At 37.9% G+C, this 19,776-nt stretch overlaps 1 protein-coding gene across 3 annotated transcripts in view; it reads right to left on the bottom strand.

The window, feature by feature from the left end:
* NECTIN3 (nectin cell adhesion molecule 3) overlaps nt 1–19,776 on the bottom strand; it is a 295,554-nt gene that overhangs the window by 24,156 nt on the left and 251,622 nt on the right. The window contains exon 10 of one of the 3 annotated variants that reach the window (XM_038582765.1): nt 11,572–11,824. The exons of 1 other annotated variant lie outside the window; for it this stretch is intronic. In XM_038582765.1, coding sequence (XP_038438693.1) covers nt 11,572–11,824 — 253 coding nt within the window. Of the gene's footprint in view, nt 1–11,571; nt 11,825–19,776 lie in introns of those variants that run through there. One more of the 3 variants, XM_038582768.1, reaches the window with a different exon arrangement.

Below are 19,776 nucleotides of genomic sequence, written 5' to 3'. Positions count from 1 at the left end.
ACAGGAGAAAAGAAATAGAAAACTCCTGTATGTTTTGCCTGTATGAAGCAGCAAACTAGGAAATATTTCTGAACCACTCAGGCAACCTCAGCCACTTTTGACAGCAGTGGCCAAGGAGCAGCACAAGCTTTTCACTTCCTGCTGAAAACTGACAAATATGAACTAGTGGTTTCTGCTCAGCTTTGTTTGTCTCAGGTTCTCATGCATCGAGTTGCTGTGGTCAGGGGTATGTCTGACCCTCTTTCTGCAGGAAAGGCCCATCTTCATGTGTAGCTGTCATTCTAGACTACACTAGATTTTCTGAGTGATACAATGCTCACCCCTTCTGGCAGCCCAGTCATTATAGCAAAATTCCCTCTGTCTTGGGTATAATAATCCGCTGCACTGTTTCGTTTTTGGCCATTGGAGAACTAAGTTTCAGTTCTTTGACTATAAATCAAGGGATGCTATACTGTGAATGTCAATCATCTACTCTATTCAATGTGATTCAAATGTTTATTAAACAATGTGATTTTTAAATGTTTGCAATAATTTTCTTGACCTGTCTTTGCTCTGATTATCTGCCATGAGGATCATGGGCCTGGAGTCAGGTACTCCTGGCTCCAAATCCCAGTTCTCCCACTATCTAGCTGCATGTCTTTGGGGAACATCCTTTCATGGCATCCCTCTTCAGTAGGGGTACACAAAGATCTCGGAGTAAGAAGATGCCAGTGCTGGGTTTGAGATGGAATCTGACTGAGTCATACAGAAGGGACACCATTGTGTAGTGGAAAGAAAGTTTGACTGGAGGTGAGATTCCACTCTGGCCTTGGGATTTGGTTGATCCTTTTATAACTAAAGATCCTTATCCTTGGCCCATCTTCTTGTATTTGTGCACCCAGCACTAATGATCAAGTATGCAATCTCAGGTCCTGCAAAGCTGTGGGCAAGGGCTACCACACAGACTGCTTATGTTCAAATCCAACTCCACCCCTCACTGAGTGACATCACATAAATTGCTTAAGCCTTTCTAGACCTTGCATATGCAATGAGGAAGCCTGGTTATGTGGTCTCAAAGACCCTTCTCACTGCCAATTAAAAGACCCAGGGATAATAGTGGAGAGGCTAAATAAGTGAGGGCTCTAGAGCCAAGTTGCCTAGAGTTACATTCATTATACTTGCTTTCTCATTTGTAAGAATGGAAATTGTAATAATTTCTATACCATAGGATTTTTAATGAAAATTAAAGAAGCTAGTACATGTAAAATGCCTGCAACACTGCCAAGCATAATAAGGCTCCAATAGATATTAGTCTTTTATTATTACAATGTTCCATATTCAGAGAGAAGTAGTAGGACCTTAAGCATAGAGTCTGAAGGTAGGAGTGGAATCCAACCACTCTAGACTCCTTTTTTAGAAATCTGTGATGTCCTTCACCACCATTAAGAGGGATACTTTGTGTTCTAAGACCCACCTCCGTTATCTTCCTCCCCTTCCTCCCCATTCTAAGCCTTCCATTGTCCTCAACTCATCCCGAAGGTGCTCAGTTCCTATTCAATCTGCCATCAAATTGTTTACTCCCTAACATGATTCCTTGTTCTAGAACATTCCACTTCAGTATGCTGCAATAATGATCAAAACGATGATGATCATATTCGGGCATGGTAAGATGATGGATGAGAGTATTCTGACATTAAGCACCCATGCCCTCTGCAAGAATTTCACTCAGGAATTATTTTTAATACATAGAATACAAGAAGATTTTCAATCCCAGAAGTTAAAGTTATATTTTTACCCACTCTTTATTTTTGGTTGTTTTGTCCTTTCATTTTAAGGTTTACACTATTAAATTTTTCCTTTACAAAGCAGTATCACACAAAGGGAAAAAAAAAACACAGGAGATTTGGAAAACAGTTGTTGTTTTCAAAAAATGAATGGCTATTAAATTACAAATAAAAATGTTCAAGAATTCAAAAAAAATGTTCAAGAATTCATTCTTCTACTCAAGAAGCCGTGTTGAACACTATGTGCTAGTCACTCAAACAGATAAAACACAAAGACAAGGCAAGACATGGTCTTCATGGGGAAATGGGATATATTGTTTTAAAAGAATTGAAGTCTTCTGGAAAAACTCAGAACTTAAAAAAATTTCCTTGTATCTATTTTAGGATTTAGTCATATCTTAATTGTTCTAAATGTAGGTGAGGCTGCCTAATTGTTTTAGTGATTGGGCCTCAAGAGTCTTAATTGAGCCCTGCCTGAAGAGGTATCCAAGAAAAAGGGTAAGGGGGGAACAACTAAGACTGAAATGAAGAAAGTTATTATGAAGGAAGTGGCGTTTCAGGTGTCTTCAAAGACAAAAGTTTGTCTTCCTACCAATGGGAAAGGAGATGAGGAGGGACTTCAGAGCAGAGAATGCAGATGAGAGAGAATGCTGTTCCAGAAGTCTGAAAGAGCATGTTAGCCTATACAGTATCTATAGTAGTTCAGTGTTGCTGGAGAACATGATCCCTGGGGAAGTGGTGAGTGGGCCTCGGCCAGGTCACCATGAGCCTCTTGAGTTCTGCTAAGATCCAGGTTGTTCTTTAAAAAGAATACTACAAAGCTGTGGTCATCAAGACAGTGTGGTACTGGCACAACAGACACATAGATCAATGGAACAGAATAGAGAATCCAGAAGTGGACCCTTAACTTTATGGTCAACTAATATTCGATAAAGGAGGAAAGACTATCCGCTGGAAGAAAGACAGTCTCTTTAATAAATGGTGCTGGGAAAATTGGACATCCACATGCAGAAGAATGAAACTAGACCACTCTCTTTCACCATACACAAAGATAAACTCAAAATGGATGAAAAGATCTAAATGTGAGATAAGATTCCATCAAAATCCTAGAGGAGAACACAGGCAACACCCTTTTTGAACTTGGCCACAGTAACTTCTTGCAAGATACATCCACGAAGGCAAAAGAAACAAAAGCAAAAATGAACTATTGGGACTTCATCAAGATAAGAAGCTTTTGCACAGCAAAGGATACAGTCAACAAAACTCAAAGACAACCTACAGAATGGGAGAAGATATTTGCAAATGACGTATCAGATAAAGGGCTAGTTTCCAAGATCTATAAAGAACTTATTAAACTCAACACCAAAGAAACAAACAATCCAATCATGAAATAGGCAAAAGACATGAAGAGAAATCTCACAGAGGAAGACATAGACATGGCCAACATGCATATGAGAAAATGCTCTGCATCACTTGCCATCAGGGAAATACAAATCAAAACCACAATGAGATACCGCCTCACACCAGCGAGAATGGGGCAAATTAACAAGACAGGAAACAACAAATGTTGGAGAGGATGCGGAGAAAAGGGAACCCTCTTACACTGTTGGTGGGAAGGTGAACTGGTGCAGCCACTCTGGAAAACTGTGTGGAGGTTCCTCAAAGAGTTAAAAATAGACCTGCCCTAAGACCCAGCAATTGCATTGTTTTTGGATTTACCCCCAAAACACAGATGCAATGAAACGCCGGGACATCGAAAGATGAATGGATAAAGAAGATGTGGTTTATGTATACAATGGAATATTACTCAGCCATTAGAAATGACAAATACAAAAAAAAAGAAAAAAAGAAATGACAAATACCCACCATTTGCTTCAATGTGTATGGAACTGGAGGGTATTATGCTGAGTGAAATGAGTCAATCGGAGAAGGACAAACATTATATGTTCTCATTCATTTAGGAAATATAAATAATAGTGAAAGGGAATAGAAGGGAAGGGAGAAGAAATGGGTAGGAAATATCAGAAAGGGAGACAGAACATAAAGACTCCTAACTCTGGGAAACGAACTAGGGGTGGTAGAAGGGGAGGTGGGTGGGGGGTGGGGGTGAATGGGTGATGGGCACTGAGGGGGCACTTGACAGGATGAGCACTGGGTGTTATTCTGTATGTTGGCAAATTGAACACCAATAAAAAATAAATTTATTATTATATTAAAAAATGCTGTAAAAAAATAAATAAAAAGAAAAAGAAAAAGAATCCTGTATCTATGCTTGAGCAGAGACCAGCTTCAACTCCCAAGATGTTCCAAGGAGATTTGGAGATTTTGGCTTGGCTTGAAGGCTCCGGACCAAGGTCTCCTCTGCATCATCTCACCTTTCCAGGCAATATGCCTAGACATTTGAAGGAGGGTATTATTTGGGCAAACAGTTGAGATCATAACTGGCCATGGTGATTCACAAAGGACATTATTTTTTATCTGTTGCTATGAACTCATCTTCCCACACAGAGAAAGCCAGATTTGTTCCGAATCAAATTGGAAGCTAGTCTTTTCTGCCAAAGGGCAATCCCCCAAACATCCATACTTATTGTCAGATTCTTTTTTTTCTGTGAAATGCTTTTTGCCTACCTCAAGTGTCTAACCTATTCCAAACCCAAAATTAATAATAACTAGAACATTTCTTGAGGCATTTCTTTCTCAGGATCCCACACTGTTAGCTCTTAAGACATTTTTAATTTGCTTTTCATTGAGATGTATTAGCAATTGTATTCCTTATTGTTTCACATCTTAGTGTTTTGGTGAGCACAATCATTGAGTCATAGCCTTACAATAGATAACCATATAACAAATTTCAACACAGCTTTTATTCTAAAATGTTTGGATAAAAGGCCAAGGCTAAATTTTGTTCAATTAAACTACATTTTTCAAAGAAAAAAGGAGGAAACAGTTGAATTTTAGAGAATCAGTCAGAAATTGAGTTGTGAAATATGAATCACTTCCTGGCCTTTTTCCACAGGCTGTAGAAAATATTTACACTGACTAAATCCCTAGGAATAAGGATGTAATTATTGTTACTCTTGTTTTATAAGTGGGATGTTGGAGAATAAAGTGGCAGTAATTCTGGTAAGCCTGTTAAATCATACATAACTAGTACATCTCTGTTTTAGAGAGATGGCTGCACATAAAATCTTCATTTTTCTTCTTAACCTATCATTCATGTTATATGTCTCTTTCCTTCTTCTGCCTTTATTGCCTCAAATTTTCCATCATACCCTTATATTTTCCTGTACCTGTTTTGGGGTGGGGCTGTTTTTGACAAGCCCTTGAGCATGTTCTCCTGTTTCATCCTCACCACCTCATCCTATCTCTCCTCTGCCCCAACTGTGTCCTCTTCATACTTTTTTGGACTGTTTGACCTACCCAATTTCTAAGTCCCCTTTTGCTTACCTCATCCCTCCCCCATCACCAGCTTATTTTCTAACTCATGGTAGATTGTCTTATTTAAAATAATTCTTTTTTTCTTTTTTTTTAAATTTTTTTTTTATTTATTTATGATAGTCACACAGAGAGAGAGAGGCAGAGACAGAGGCAGAGGGAGAAGCAGGCTCCATGCACCGGGAGCCCGATGTGGGATTCGATCCTGGGTCTCCAGGATCGCGCCCTGGGCCAAAGGCAGGCGCTAAACCGCTGCGCCACCCAGGGATCCCTAATTCTTTTTTTCTTATTAAAGTTATCATTTCTCCATTTCTACAGTGGGCAAATTTATTCACTCAAATGCTTATTAGATATCTATTCTGGATAGGTCCTCTGCTGAATACTGAAGAAATACAGCAACAAATAAGCCACAGATATTATAATGCACTGAGGGAGAAAAAGCTATTGTTATTGTTTGCTCGTTAAAATGAACTAGGAGAGTATAATCTGTTGGGAGGGGTTTGTAAATAACTAATTGCCCAAGTGGAATAACAGGGACTGGATTTATTCTTTTGCTTGTAACAACCAAAAACCCAGATAAAATATTTTTGAAATGGTCTTCAAGACATTAGACAATATGCAGTGAAGGAGAGTAGTCACTAAGAGTTGAGCTATAACTGCACTTTACTGCCTGGAGAGACTTTGGGGGTCATAGGGCAGGGAGAGAAACACATGTGGATCTCAGCAGACTCCATCAAGTGAGGAGATAAAACTAGAAGTTGAAGAAGGCCACGACAGAAGTTAATAAGGCAAAGTACTAGAGAGTAGAGCTGCACATGCTTCTGATCAGTGCATTTGTGTGAGGAAACTATTAGGGGCATGAGGAAGAAAAAGCAATCAATCAAAACTGACATAGAAGCAATAAAAATGATAGAATTAGCAGACAAGGATATAAAAATAGTTTCCAAACTGCATTTCATATGTTCTAGAAGCTAGAGGAAATCATAAGTATGTTAATCAAAAATGTGGAAGATATAAAAAAGATCAAAATTGAAATTAGAGAGATGAAAAACATGTTTGAGATGATGATCTCATTGAATAAAGTTAGTGACAAATTAGATGTTGCAGGGGAAAAAAGATTAGCGAACTTGAAGACATAGCAAAAGAAATTATCCCAAATAAAAAGAGAAGGGGAAAAAGACTGAAAAAAGAAGAAAACAGAATCATTGAACTATGCAATAACTTCAAGCTGCTTAATATACATGTATTTGGAATCATGGAAGAAGAGGAGGGGCAGGGTACAGAAAAAAAAAAAAAAAAGATTGAAACTATCATGGCCAAAGTTCTTCAAAATTTCCTAAAACTAGTTATACAGAGAAAAATCTTAAAAGCAGCCAGAGCACATGTGATATGCAGAAGGAGAAAGATCAGGATGCCAGGTTTCTCCTTGAAAACAATGCAAGCCAGAAGACAGTGGAAGAGCATCTTTAAAGTAAGGAAAAAGGACTGTGGGTGTGTGTGGGGGCAGAGGAAGGACTGTCTTCTAGAATTCTGTACTCACTAAAAAGTATATTTCAAAAGCAAAGGTGAAAGAAAGATTTTTTTCAGATGCACAAAAGTTGAAAAAATTCAGCAGACTTAAACTAACAGAGATATTAAAGGAAATTCTTCAAGCATAAGAAAATGATTCCAGGGAAATCTGGATAGAACAAAAAATTAGTTACTATGTGAGTAACTATCAAATATGTTTTTCTAATTATATCACACTTTTCAAAAATTACTACTTAAAATAAGAGTAATAACAGTGTATTGTGGAGTTTATAACATATATAAAACAAATGATACACCACAGAGGCCATGAGAGGAGAAACAGAAGTACTACTGTGGTTCTGTAATTTATGGAGAGTGGCATAACATCACTCAAAAGTAGAATGTGATAGATAAAAGGTGGACATCATAAACCCCAAAGTATCCACTAAGATAACATAAAAAGATCTATAGCTAATAAAACAACAAAGGAAATAAAATGAAATTATAAGACATGGTCACTTAATCAAAAACCCAAGGCAGAAAAAAAGGGAGGCAAAGAAAAGATAGAACAAGAAGACAAAAAAGAAGATGGTAGATTTAAACCCAAACATATCAGCAATTACATTATGTTACTGATTAGATAAAAGGCAGGAACCAGCTATATACTGTTTATGAGACACCTACTTTATATATGAAGACATAAATAGGTTAAAAGTGGAAAAATAAAAAAGATATATACCATGCTACCAGAATGGTAGCAATAATATATACCAGATTCAAAAGATGCAATGGAATGTTTTTATTAATATCAAAGTGTTTTTTAGGGTAAAGAATACTACTGAGATAAAAATGATTATTTTCTAATGATATATAGTTATTTTCTAATGATATATAGTTATTTCCTGAAGATGACATAATGATCTTGAACTTTTACACACCTAATAACAGAAGTCCAGGATACATGGATACATAAAACCAAAACTGAGAGACTGCAAGGAAAATAAACATATCAAAAATTATAGTAAAAATTCATTACCTTTCGATTAATTAGTTACAGAATATAAATAAGGATATAGAAAACTTGAAGAGCACTATCTATCAACATAAACTAATGCCATTTACTGAACATGACACACAAAAACAGCAAGGATTCACACTTTTTTCAAAGTACACACAGAACATTGACCACACTAGGTCATATTTTGAGATATAAGACAAATCCCAATAAATTTGAAAAGATTTAGTTTATACAATGTATGTTCCCTGACCACAGTGGAATTAAACTAGAAATCAACAACTGGTATATGGAAAATAACAGATTTCTGGAAAATCCACCTAATTATTTGGAAATTAAGTGTCCTGGTTCTAAATAACTCATGAGACAAAGATGACACCAAAAGGGAAATCAGAAAGTACTTTTAACTAAAAGGAAACGAAAACAACAGAAATTTGTGAGATGCAACTAAAGCAATATTGAGAGGGAACTTATAGCACAAAATAAATAAAACCAAAAGCTTTTTTTTTAAGATTTTATTTATTTATTAGAGAGAGAGAGAGAGAGAGAGAGAGAGAGAGAATGAGGGGCAGAGGGAGAAGCAGGCTCCATGCAGGGAGCCCGACATGGGACTGGATCCCAAGTCTCCAGGATCATGCCCTGGGCTAAAGGTACCGCTAAACCACTAAGCCACCAGGGCTGCCCAAAAGCTGGTTTTTTAACATCAGTGAAGTTAAACAACCTTTAATCAGAATGACCAGGAAAAAAAGCAACAAGACACAAATTACCAACATCAGTAATATGGACTGACATCAATAGTCTACAGATATTAAAAATAATAAAAGAGTATAATGAACAACTTTAAGTCAATACATCTAATAACTTATATGAAATGCATAAGTTTCTTAAAATACACAACCTACCCATGCGTATTCAGAAGAAGTAGATAACCTGAATAGACTTGTATCTATTAAATCAACTAAAGCTACAGTGAAAAATCTTACTACAAAGAAAACTCCAGGTTCAGAGAACTTTGAATTCTATTATGGATTTAAGGGAAGTGATATTAATTTTATACAAACTCTTACAGAATATTGAAGAAGAGGGTATATTTCCCAATTTATTCTATGAAACCAAAATTGCTATGATACCAAAAGTAGACAAAGCCACAATAGGAGAAATAATATCCCTTATTAGCATAGAGGCAGATTTCTAAAATTTTTTTAGCCTAACACTACAATATATAAAAAGGAAAATACAACATGACCAAGTGAGGTTTATCCCTGAAATGCAAGGTTACTCTAACATTTGAATATCACTCAATGTAGTTCATCATATTAAGAGACTAAAAAAGAAAAAAATCTACTAATCATGTCAATAGACATAGGAAAAACATTTGACAAAAATCAAAGTCCATCTTTGATTCTTAAAAAGTTAAAAACTCTCAGAAAATAGGAATAGATGGAACATTCCTCCACAAGATCAAGGGCATCTACAAAAAGCCTACAACTATCATTATACTTGATGGTAAAGGACTGAATGTTTCTCTCCTAAGATTGGAAATCTGCATGCCACTCATGCAGCAGTTTCTTTGAATCATAACTGAAGAGCTCTGAGCTTAGAGAACTTGAATCTTTTGTACTCGAAAGTAAGCATCATAGCCCAGGAGAGTCTGTCTCTATTTCCCAAGGCTGTTCACTACACAAGCATCCTTAAATAGATAGTTCAGAATAAAAGGGCAGTCAATGCCTCTGTTTACAAAATATTCAGAAACATGAGAGATCCATGGATAACTGTCTTTCTAAAATAAAAGAAAAACTGAGGTACTGTATTTGGCTGATTGGGCCCCCTAAATTCATATGTTGACACCCTAACCCCTAGTACCACAGGATATGATGTTATTTGAAGATAGGTCCTTTAAAAATTATAAGGTTAAGTTGTTAGGGCAAGCCCTAATCCCATGACAGGTGTATTCATAAGAAGAGATTAGAATACATAGAGAGACACCAGGGATGTGTGTGTACATATGGGCAGCCATATGATGAGGCAACAAGAAGGTGACCATCTCCAAGTCAATGAGAAAGGCTTCAAAAGATCCCAAGCCTGCTCATACCTCATCTTGAATGTCTAGCCTTTAGAAGTATAAGAAAATAAATTCCTGTTGTTCAAACCACCCAGTCTATGGTATTTCCTTATGACAGCCTTAGTAAACTTACACAGGTACCATTACAATCCTATATGAATGACTAAAATTAAGGAATGCAGTTTGGAGTGGCATTGGCTGCTTATGAAGAGCAGATTAGAAGGCCCGTAGGACTGAAGACTGAAGTAAAAAGCCAATCAGCAAAGAAAGAAGGAAAGGACCATCAGGAAACTTGTAGAACTCTACTGAGGTAGCTAAGAATAATTGGGGGTCATCAATACGGTCAACAGATTTTTTTGTTAGAAGACAAAGTTCTGGATGATTCAGTCAGTTAAGTGTCTGCCTTTGGTTCGGTTCATGAACCCAGGGTCCTGGGATCGAACCCCACATTGGGCTCTCTGCTCAGCAGGGAGCCTGCTTTTCCCTCTCCCTCTGCCTGCCTCTCCCTCTGCTTGTGCACTCTCTCTCTCTCTCTCTCTCTCTGTCAAATGAATAAATTTTTAAAAATCTTAAAAAATAAGATAAAGTTCCACTATAAAATACTTGATAAACTATGAAACTTCATCTTTCTTGTGCCTCCACATGTCTCTAGTCCAAATGTATGCCCACCATGTCATACTAACAAATGATTCCAGAAGGAAATGGTAGTTTACTTCGGCCAAAGTGTGTCAAGGCTCACCCGCAATAAAAGGGGTAGTTATGATACAAGATTCTCTGAAATCACCACTAAAAATCAGTCTGCAGTACTATCACATGGTTTGAGTCATGAATACTCACTAACCCAGAGTAATGGATGTCGGAATTTATTCAGGACAAAGGATTAACAAAGTGTGGCAGAGATCTGAGGGGCAGGATCTTGAGAACTAGTGAGTGCAGAGTTGGAATGTAAACCGGGGTGCAGGATAGACTGAGAGAACAATAAGCTAGAAATGACTAAGAGACAAAGGGAAACATCAGAGAGCTCTGAGCTTTTGTGGGGAGGATGCAAGGGAAGGGAAGAAGGGTCTGGAAAAAAGCAGGGGAAAGTTGCTATTTATTGTATACTTATTCTGACATGGGTAACATCATCACAGTTTCCCAGCGGAGAAAACAGGGGTGTGGAGAGGTTGGGTAATTTGTGCACAATCACAGAAGAATGGGACTGGCATTCAGGAGGATCCACGCCCTTTATCCCACTCTCCATTGGCTGGTAAGTCAAGGAGGAATAGGAGGGAGAAAAGAAAGGAAACAGAAGTCCATCAAAAAGACAAAGCTTCAAGTCTAAGATACTGAAGTTGACAAACTTGGGCCTGAAGAGAAGCTTCGAGGTATGGCTGCCCATGCATTTGCCAGAGTGGAATGAAGGTGAGCTACCTGGAGGAGAGGTGACAAAGACCCAGAGCTCTGTACGTGTGACACAGAATTAAGCCACCCATGTGGAGGTTTCAGGTCAGAATCGAGGAGTTGGGGGAGGGGGAGAGGGAAGCAGGGGGAGAGAGAAATTGCAAAAACATTTCTTCTCTAAAAAAATTCGTAGCACATAAGGCAAATATTTCTTTGCAGTTTGTATGAGAAGGTGATAGGACTAAATAGTGCAGAGAAGGTATAGTTCCAGTCCATTCGATACTTCGGTTTATCACGAGTCACCTGTTACTGGATTCTGATTTCTGATCCTGTCACAGTCATGATTTTAACTCTGCAGTGAGAAATAACTGACTATGAAATATCAGTCAATTAAGCTGAAGTACCTTTTGCCTGGTGTCAAGGAAGAAATGGTTACCAGCCCAACCGATACACCTGCTGTTCGTGTTTTATGCAGAATGGGGAGATATGTCTCATCTCCATGAAACTCTGGGTGGAAAGGGTGTACCTCAGGGCACATCTGAGTATCTGAGGTAAAAACACTCTGTGCAATACATGTTTGCAGATCTCCTGGATCCTTCACAAGGGTCCCATTGTTACCAGGTTCCTGAGATATGGCTGTCGTAGAACTCAAGGCATCTGAGAAAAAAAGGAAAATACTATGACTCACACTGTCTGTGCCGCTTGAGTTACTTAAATTTCAGTCTATTTATGCTAATAAAAAAAATCCCTGAAAATCCATTTGCATAGCATGCACCCACAAGTCTTTAAAATAGATAGAGAAAAACTAATAGTTGCTATACATAGATACCCTATTGTTTAATTATTTAGACGACTGCTATCTAATTGCAATTCAAATGGATCATCTTCCAAAAGTTCAATTTATAAGATAGAAAGGGACTTTTAGTTTAATGAGGTCCAAAAATAAAATTTATTCAATTATGCTGATAAGTGTCTTATCTAATTAGCTGAGTATCTGGAGCTGACACATGAAGAATATTAGCTATTGTATGCTTTGATTTTTTTTATAATATTTAAGTGCTCACTTGTGTGCCAGGTAATTTATATATACTATCTCTTTTTATTCTTACTTTATGGAGTAGGTAATATCACCACTTAAAAGATGAGGAAGCTAAAGTCCAGGGGGGGAGGGAGGGGGGCTTGTTCACATGGTCAGTAAGTGGTAGAGCTAGGATTTATGTCTACAACTGAAAACAACCTAAATTCAAATTCAAACATAAACTGAGCATATTTCTGCTTTGCATAGTAACATTTATATTAACTATTAACATTTATGAAGCGCATTCATGTTTCAAGAATTAATCATTAACTAATTTAATCTTTACCACAGGTTTATGACATGGATGCTGCATTTGACAAATGAGGAAACAGAGGCAGAAGAATCTCACTGGTGGCCAGTGATGGACATGGACCTGAACCCACATCTGATTCATTTGTCCCAACCACTATTCTATATCTTTAGTCCCAGTTTGCCTACCATTGAACCCATCCACGTGGATGTGGCTTCCCTGGGGCTTACTTCGAATAAGCCAGAGATGGAGTTACTTGAAAAGTTCCTCTAGTCGGTTTTTATTGGATTTTGGCTCCACATAGCCAGGGAAGCAGCTGAATCCAGTTTATTAGTATATTATACTCTCTACACTGTCTCTTGTTTCTCCCCTGTAACCATGGTCCTAACCAAATTTTGTAATATATTCCAGTGTAGCCTATCTAGACCATCTGTACAAACCGGTGGTTAAGACCACAGGTTCTGAAATCTCTCTTGTACTTGGGTGCAAATGATTTAATACACATAAAGTGTTACTAATCAAGGTCTGAAATACAGTAAGTGCATAGTAAACATTAGATATTATTATTTCATAGTATTCCCAAAGGGGAAAGATGTCAGAGAGAATAGAAATCTGGAAAGGGCACTGATACAGCTATCACGATCTTTTCTACAAATCAATGAGATGTTCCATCATCTGAGGCATGGGCTTAGCACAAAATTTATTTCTGCAGGTAGGGGTGTGGAGGGTGGGTGTTTAAGCATTGAGTGTTCCTTTGGACTTTCTTCAGTCTAAATGACTTTGCTTTCAAATCTCAAATTCTTACCTCACCCGTGTTGCCTCCCTCTTTCTCTCTTTCTCTTTTTTTTAAATTTAAATTCAATTAGCCAACATATAGTACATCATTAGTCTCAGATGTAGTGTTCAACAATTTATCAGTTGTGTATAATGCTCAGTGCTCATCACATCACGTGCCCTCCTTAATGCCCATCACCCAATTACCTCATCCCCCCCCACCATCCTTCCAGCAACCCTCAGTTTGTTTCCTATAGTTAAGTGTCTCTTCTCATGATTTTTCTCCCTCTCTGATGACTTCCCATTTAGTTTTCCCTCCCTTCCCCATGATCCTCTGTGCTGTTTCCTATATTCCACACATGAGTGAAACCATATGATAATTGTCTTTCTCTGATTGACTTATTTCACTCAGCATAATATCCTCCAGTTCCACCCATGTCAATGCAAATGGTAAGTATCCATCCTTTATGATGGCTGAGTAATATTCCATTCTATATATGTATACCACATCTTCTTTATTCATCCATCTCTTTTATTATTTCAGTTTATTTTTCATTATAACCCTGAACCTCAATATAGATTAGTAAAATAGAAAGAGACATTGATAAACACCAAACAGTTATCAAAATCCTATTTCTCAGCACTGTTGCTTTCCATTCTGTGCTAATATAGAAACATTAATTCTGGTAGCTTCTCTGGTGGAGAGCAGAGAATCCTCTCCATCCTTCATCCTTATTTTACTTTATGTTTTTAAAAGATGAGTAAAACTTTAATAGGTGGAAAAAGAGCTAGAGATGGGCAGGCCCAAAAACCCGATTTGCCCCCTTTCCTGGTCTAGTGCACTGGGTCTCAATAGGGCCAGGTTTTAAGCATGAAGTTTTCACTTCTCTGAGAGAAATGCCAAGAGTGGCATTTATTCTGGGATAAACGCCCAGAATGGCATTTATCTTGAGTCATATGAGAATTATATGTTTAGTTTTTAAGAAATTTCCAAACTATTTTCCAGAGTGGCTCTACCATTTTATATTCTCATCATCTACATCTTGGTCAGCATTCCGTGTTGTTACCTTTTTTTTTTTTTTAATTTTAGCCATTCTGATAGATACATTGTAGTGACATTTCTTCATTATTTTAATTTATTTATTTTTAAATGGGTTTTTTTATTATTATTTATTTATGATAGTCATACAGAGAGAGAGAGAGAGAGAGAGGGGCAGAGACACAGGCAGAGGGAGAAGCAGGCTCCATGCACCGGGAGCCTGACGTGGGATTCGATCCCGGGTCTCCAGGATCGCGCCCTGAGCCAAAGGCAGGCGCCAAACCGCTGCACCACCCAGGGATCCTCCATTATTTTAATTTATATTTCCCTGATCACTAATGATGTTGAACACCTTTTTATTTACTTGTTTCCCATTTGTATATCCTCTTCAGTGAAATGTATGTTTATGTCTTGGCCCATTTTCTAATTGAATTGTCTCTAGCTTCCTGCCTATTTTAAATCTCTGAAACATCATGCTCAAGGGTAATATGTGGAAAGCCACCTTAAAGAAAGATATCCATAACACATTAATATGTTGTATAACTTCTTTTAGCAGAGTCTAGGATAGATCCATATGTGATCTTTGGCAAACATAGAATCAAGTGTCCCACACAGATCTTTCCCTGTGATGTTTATAAAATTTCACTTTAAATGAGAAGTTTCATTCTGGAGGAATGAAAGATGGGTCTCTCTTCCTTCCTACCTTCTTTCCTCCTCCTGACTTTCTGATGGATCCCAGTCTATATCTCATGATGAAGAAACTACAAGGCAAAGCATACTCTTCACAGCCATTCTTCTTCACTCTCATTTTATTAAGGTTTTATATATCACCCTATCATTAATCCTCAGAGGAGCCATAGATTGCTTACTTACAGATTGCATTTCCAGGATCTACAGAGTCAAATATTTTGCACAAAAAAGATTGGAAGGCCATCTTTCTAAGATAGAAGAAAATACATGTAGGTAATTGTGCTTCAGACTTGAGGTCTTCTCATCTCTCATTTGAGAACTGCCTTTGGGTTGCCAGCTGCCAAAATTCAACTAAACATAATTGTGAGAACTGCTGGAACTAGATGACTGAGTACTAGGAAAAATAAAGAAAACAAGAATTATATTTGCAGGAGGCTGACATGGCCATTAACATAGGGACCAGAAGTTGTGGCCTCCTTAGTACTTCTCTTTACTAGGAACACTATGGAATCAGTCTAAGTTTGAAGTGACATCATCAATATACAAAGCAGTCCAATCTGGAGATGGTCATGGAACAGAAGAACAGACAGTGGGAGCTAAGAGAAGTCAGTAGTGGAACTCATGTTTCTGGTCACCTGGCTATTGAAATCAAGGACCAAGAGCCAGGATCCAGCCTTCTACTACTATACCTACTACCAGAGATGGTAGTTGGAGCTAAACAGGGAATATCTTAGGTAAAGAGTCTGGGCTTCTGGATAAGACTCTGGATCTAAGAGAAAGTTTGAATCCTAAAAAGAAATCCAGCATGCGGAGACTAAACCAATACACAATGGCATATGCCACGTGTACCTGACTCAGCCTATTGGGGGTGTGGTGTAGCAAGAGCAAAGCTGAATCATACCAGTTGGTAATTCGAACCTACTAACTATAATGCACCTCAAATGTTAACATGTGTATAAACTGCCTGGCAATGTTGTAAAAATGTAGATTCTGATTCTGGGGAGATGTGAAACTGGGTTCATGTTCTGCATTTCTTTAAGATTTTATTTATTTATTTGAGAGAGAGAGTGTGCGAGCACATGAGCGGGGAGTCCTATGTGGGGCTCAATCCCAGGACCCTGGGATCATGACCTGAGCCTAAGACAGATCCTTAACCAACTGAGCCACCCAGGTGCCACTGTGTTCTGCATTTCTAACCAATTACCAGATGATTCTGATACTGATGATGTGAAGACTATACTTGGAGCAGCAAGGTACTATTTGCCTTCTTCAGGATTCTCCAAGAAATAAGGGTACGAGTTAGGGGTGGGAAACTTGAAGACTGAAGAAATCGGTGCTTCGGGTCCAGAGAAGGTGGGGAACACAAAGAAGTGACTTATACTCAGCGACTATTTAGTTGGCAGCCACCAAGGGCTTAGAGTCTCAGGAGGTTTATAGCAGCAATGCTGTCCTACTATAGGCATTCCCCTTTTCCTTTAGGAAATGATGGTGTCTAGAAGCCTACTTACCTGGGACACTTTGGGTAGTATATATGCACTGAGATGATGGGCTTGCCACTGTGGCAGAAGCAGTGACAGAGGACAAGTACTAGATGTGCCTTTTTGGCAAGTGTTCTGTTGATTCCTATCTCAGTTATGCTATTAGCCCTTTCCCAATGGCCTTAACAAATATATGGCTGGAGGTAGTCTGCATCCTTTTATCAGAGTGGCTATCTTGAGCTCAAGGAAGAAGAAACGTTCTCCCATCCATGAAAAACCAGTGACCTATGTCACTGTTACAAGAGACAACTGAGCTCAGAGTGGTGAGAAGTAACTTCAATGACACTCTTTTCTTTTTCCTAAAAATATCAGTTTCTTCCATGTCAGCCAACTCTCCACATTCTGCTTAAACATGTTAGGAAGATCCCAGTGTCAAGCTCCTATTAACCTAAATAAAAGAACAACCAAAGAATAAAGACAAGTTTCACAAAACGATAAAATGAAGACTCAGGCTTTGGAACTGGACACAACCCAAGTGGTTATAGTGCAGCCAAGCTGAGGTCGAAGCTGGAGCACAGAAACTCTGATCCTAGCCTTTAGTTTTCTGAGTGTTAGTAGCCATTACTCTCAGAAACTAAATGTTTGGCCACTCCCCGAAAATTCCAGTTACAAAGTCTGATATCACGCACGAGGAATCTCTGTGGTCCCAGCCACCATGGAGAATATTTGAAAGAACGATCCATACACTTTACATGTCAGTTTATAGCACGCTTCATCTTCTACTATCTCCAAAAATGACAGCTTGATTATAATGTAATTATCTTTTGTCGTGAAGCTAGTGCATAATTTTATTTCCAGATGGGTTTATGTTGCCTATGTTTAAACTCATTACTGGAAAAGTGCTCATAGAGCAAAATATAAATAAATAACCTAAAGGTAGACCATCATCAATTCCTCCAAAAAGGAGAGTCTGTCTTATAAGGTGAGGCCTGCAGGGAAGCAGCCCCGTCCGTCTTATGCCACACATAGCTCACTGTTTGAAAGATAAATATCTCTGTCTTAAGAGGACAGAGGCGGTTCTGAGTCAGTGGAGATGTTTCTATGGAAATGAAAAAAATATGCAAATGCTGCCATAAAGAGCCTGAGAGCCTCCCTGCAGCAGATAATTTGACCTAGGGGGAGACCACATTACAGAGGAAGCACGGAGAAGCCGGCGTCAAGGCCCATTGGAAAACATGCGGCTAAGACACCATGTCATGTAGATGAATGGAAAAAATAATCATAATCATCCCACAAATAATATTTTTCGTGCTTATGAAGGGATTTCTCTTTTCTTATTCTGCTCCTACAAAGTCTTTGGTAGAGTCTGTCCTGCTGATTCCCACTTTTGCTGAAAGCGATACTGTCTTTACAATTGGAGCTCTGAAGTATTCTATAATTTGATTTATCATGTGACAATGTTAAGTGATTCTAAAGTTAGGTACCCGCCCCACCACCACCTGTCCAATCACATGGCCTTTGAAGGGTACTTGATAAGCTGGACTCCTTCATTTACCACACAACTCTCAAGGCATGTGTAGGCACCATAATAAAAAACAGTGCAAAAGGTTACTGGAATGATGCATGCAGGATTCAATGAGAACCCTGCTGGAAAAACATTTTAACTTTGGAAAATGCCTCACGGTAGGGTCATGTTTGACTGGAGTCTTAAAAGCATTAACCATGTGGATGCTGCTGGCTCTGGGAGGAAGAGGAAGAGCATACCAAGAGAAATGATACTGTGTATACGTATGTAAATACTTGCCAGTTTAGAAATGGATTCTCTCTCTGAGTTAGACTTAATTTTTGTTTTGTTTTGTGTTTCTAAATAGGATTTTTTCTTTTCTTTCTTTTTTTTTTTTTAAATAGGCTTTTTTCTAAATGCTGTTAAGGCAGACATTTAAAGTTATCAAGGGAATGAGAGACTACTTCAGTGTTATTCTATTCCCTTTTGTCTTAACATTAAAAAAAATTACTCTACATTCAGATATTAGCACTTTGATTCCAGCCTTCTACTCAGTATACAACTCCTTCATTTATATATTGGAGCAGATGTGGCTCTCCAAACCTTTCTCAAAACCAGATATGTGTTTCAAAAGAGAAAGTATATTGGCCCTTGGTATAACTTCTCTAAGGCAGGTACGATTGGCAGTAATAACATATACATTAAGTCCATTTTAGATAGAAGGAATAGTTAGATCTCTCATTCTCAATCCTCTAATAAAACATTAAATCACAATTTTCATTTTGAAATAAACAATTATCATAGAAACTTAAGTATTACACATTCTGTTAGTTCCAGTTCTCTGAAATGCATATTTTTGTGAAAAGTTCATAGATATCTTGATAGGGCTTAGTTAAGTTATTCCAACCTACCAAAAATTGGTTAAATAATTAGATGTATGGTATTAATGGAGCATTCTAGCCTAAAAAGAGAAATTTGATCCAGAGTTTCTTGGAATAGGTACACATCTCCCATGCCATAGTATAGTGTGTATGGAGATCATCCAGGGGGCTCTGACTTGTAAAATTTACGAAATTATACACTTGCAGAATATCTATGAAAAGAGGCTAGGCCACGTGAGAGCACATCCAACTACAGAAAAGATCAAACCGTCCTATTAATCAGAGAATATGATCAATAAATGCTAAAAATAGTTTGTATGTACCTCTCCTAAGCCATCCTAAAAAATTGTATAGATATAATTTGTCCACATTATATACAGATTGTATTGTATAGACAAATTATAACGGAGCACCTCTAGCAAAAGAGAGTATAAAATAAATCTTTAAATAGTATTTGGGCAGTCTTTTCATTTCACTGTCACCCTGGGTAATACAGGTCTCAAAGTAACTCTTTCTCATGCTTCAAGTTTAGAACAATAAATCTAATAAAATTGGAGGACTCCATGGATTAGGATATGGCTCTTTGAGCCTTTTTAGCAGAAGGACTTTGAAAATATAAAGGGAAAAGATGGATGGCATAAGTTTCTGCTTAAATCCTGACTTTTGGGTGGTTAGAGCAAAGTGCTCTGAGACCATAATATATTTAATTATATTTCTGAAGCCAGGGCACAAAGTGCACAAGACTGAGCCATTGTAGAAAACACTGTGTGGCAACTGCTCAAAAAGCTAGTTGAGGATTGAGTAGAAATTATTGCTGAAATTTTAAAGTTTGCTCAGGAAAGTAGAATGTATCTTAATGAGTTATGACATATAATTTCCAACTCTATATAGGAAGAATTACTACTAGAGAGGAAA

The sequence above is a fragment of the Canis lupus genome, chromosome 33 (assembly GCF_011100685.1).
Source record: "Canis lupus familiaris isolate Mischka breed German Shepherd chromosome 33, alternate assembly UU_Cfam_GSD_1.0, whole genome shotgun sequence".
NCBI classification, from domain to species: domain Eukaryota; kingdom Metazoa; phylum Chordata; class Mammalia; order Carnivora; family Canidae; genus Canis; species Canis lupus.
The sequence above is the reverse complement of the archived record's forward strand: the minus strand, read 5'-3'. Positions and strand labels throughout refer to the sequence as shown.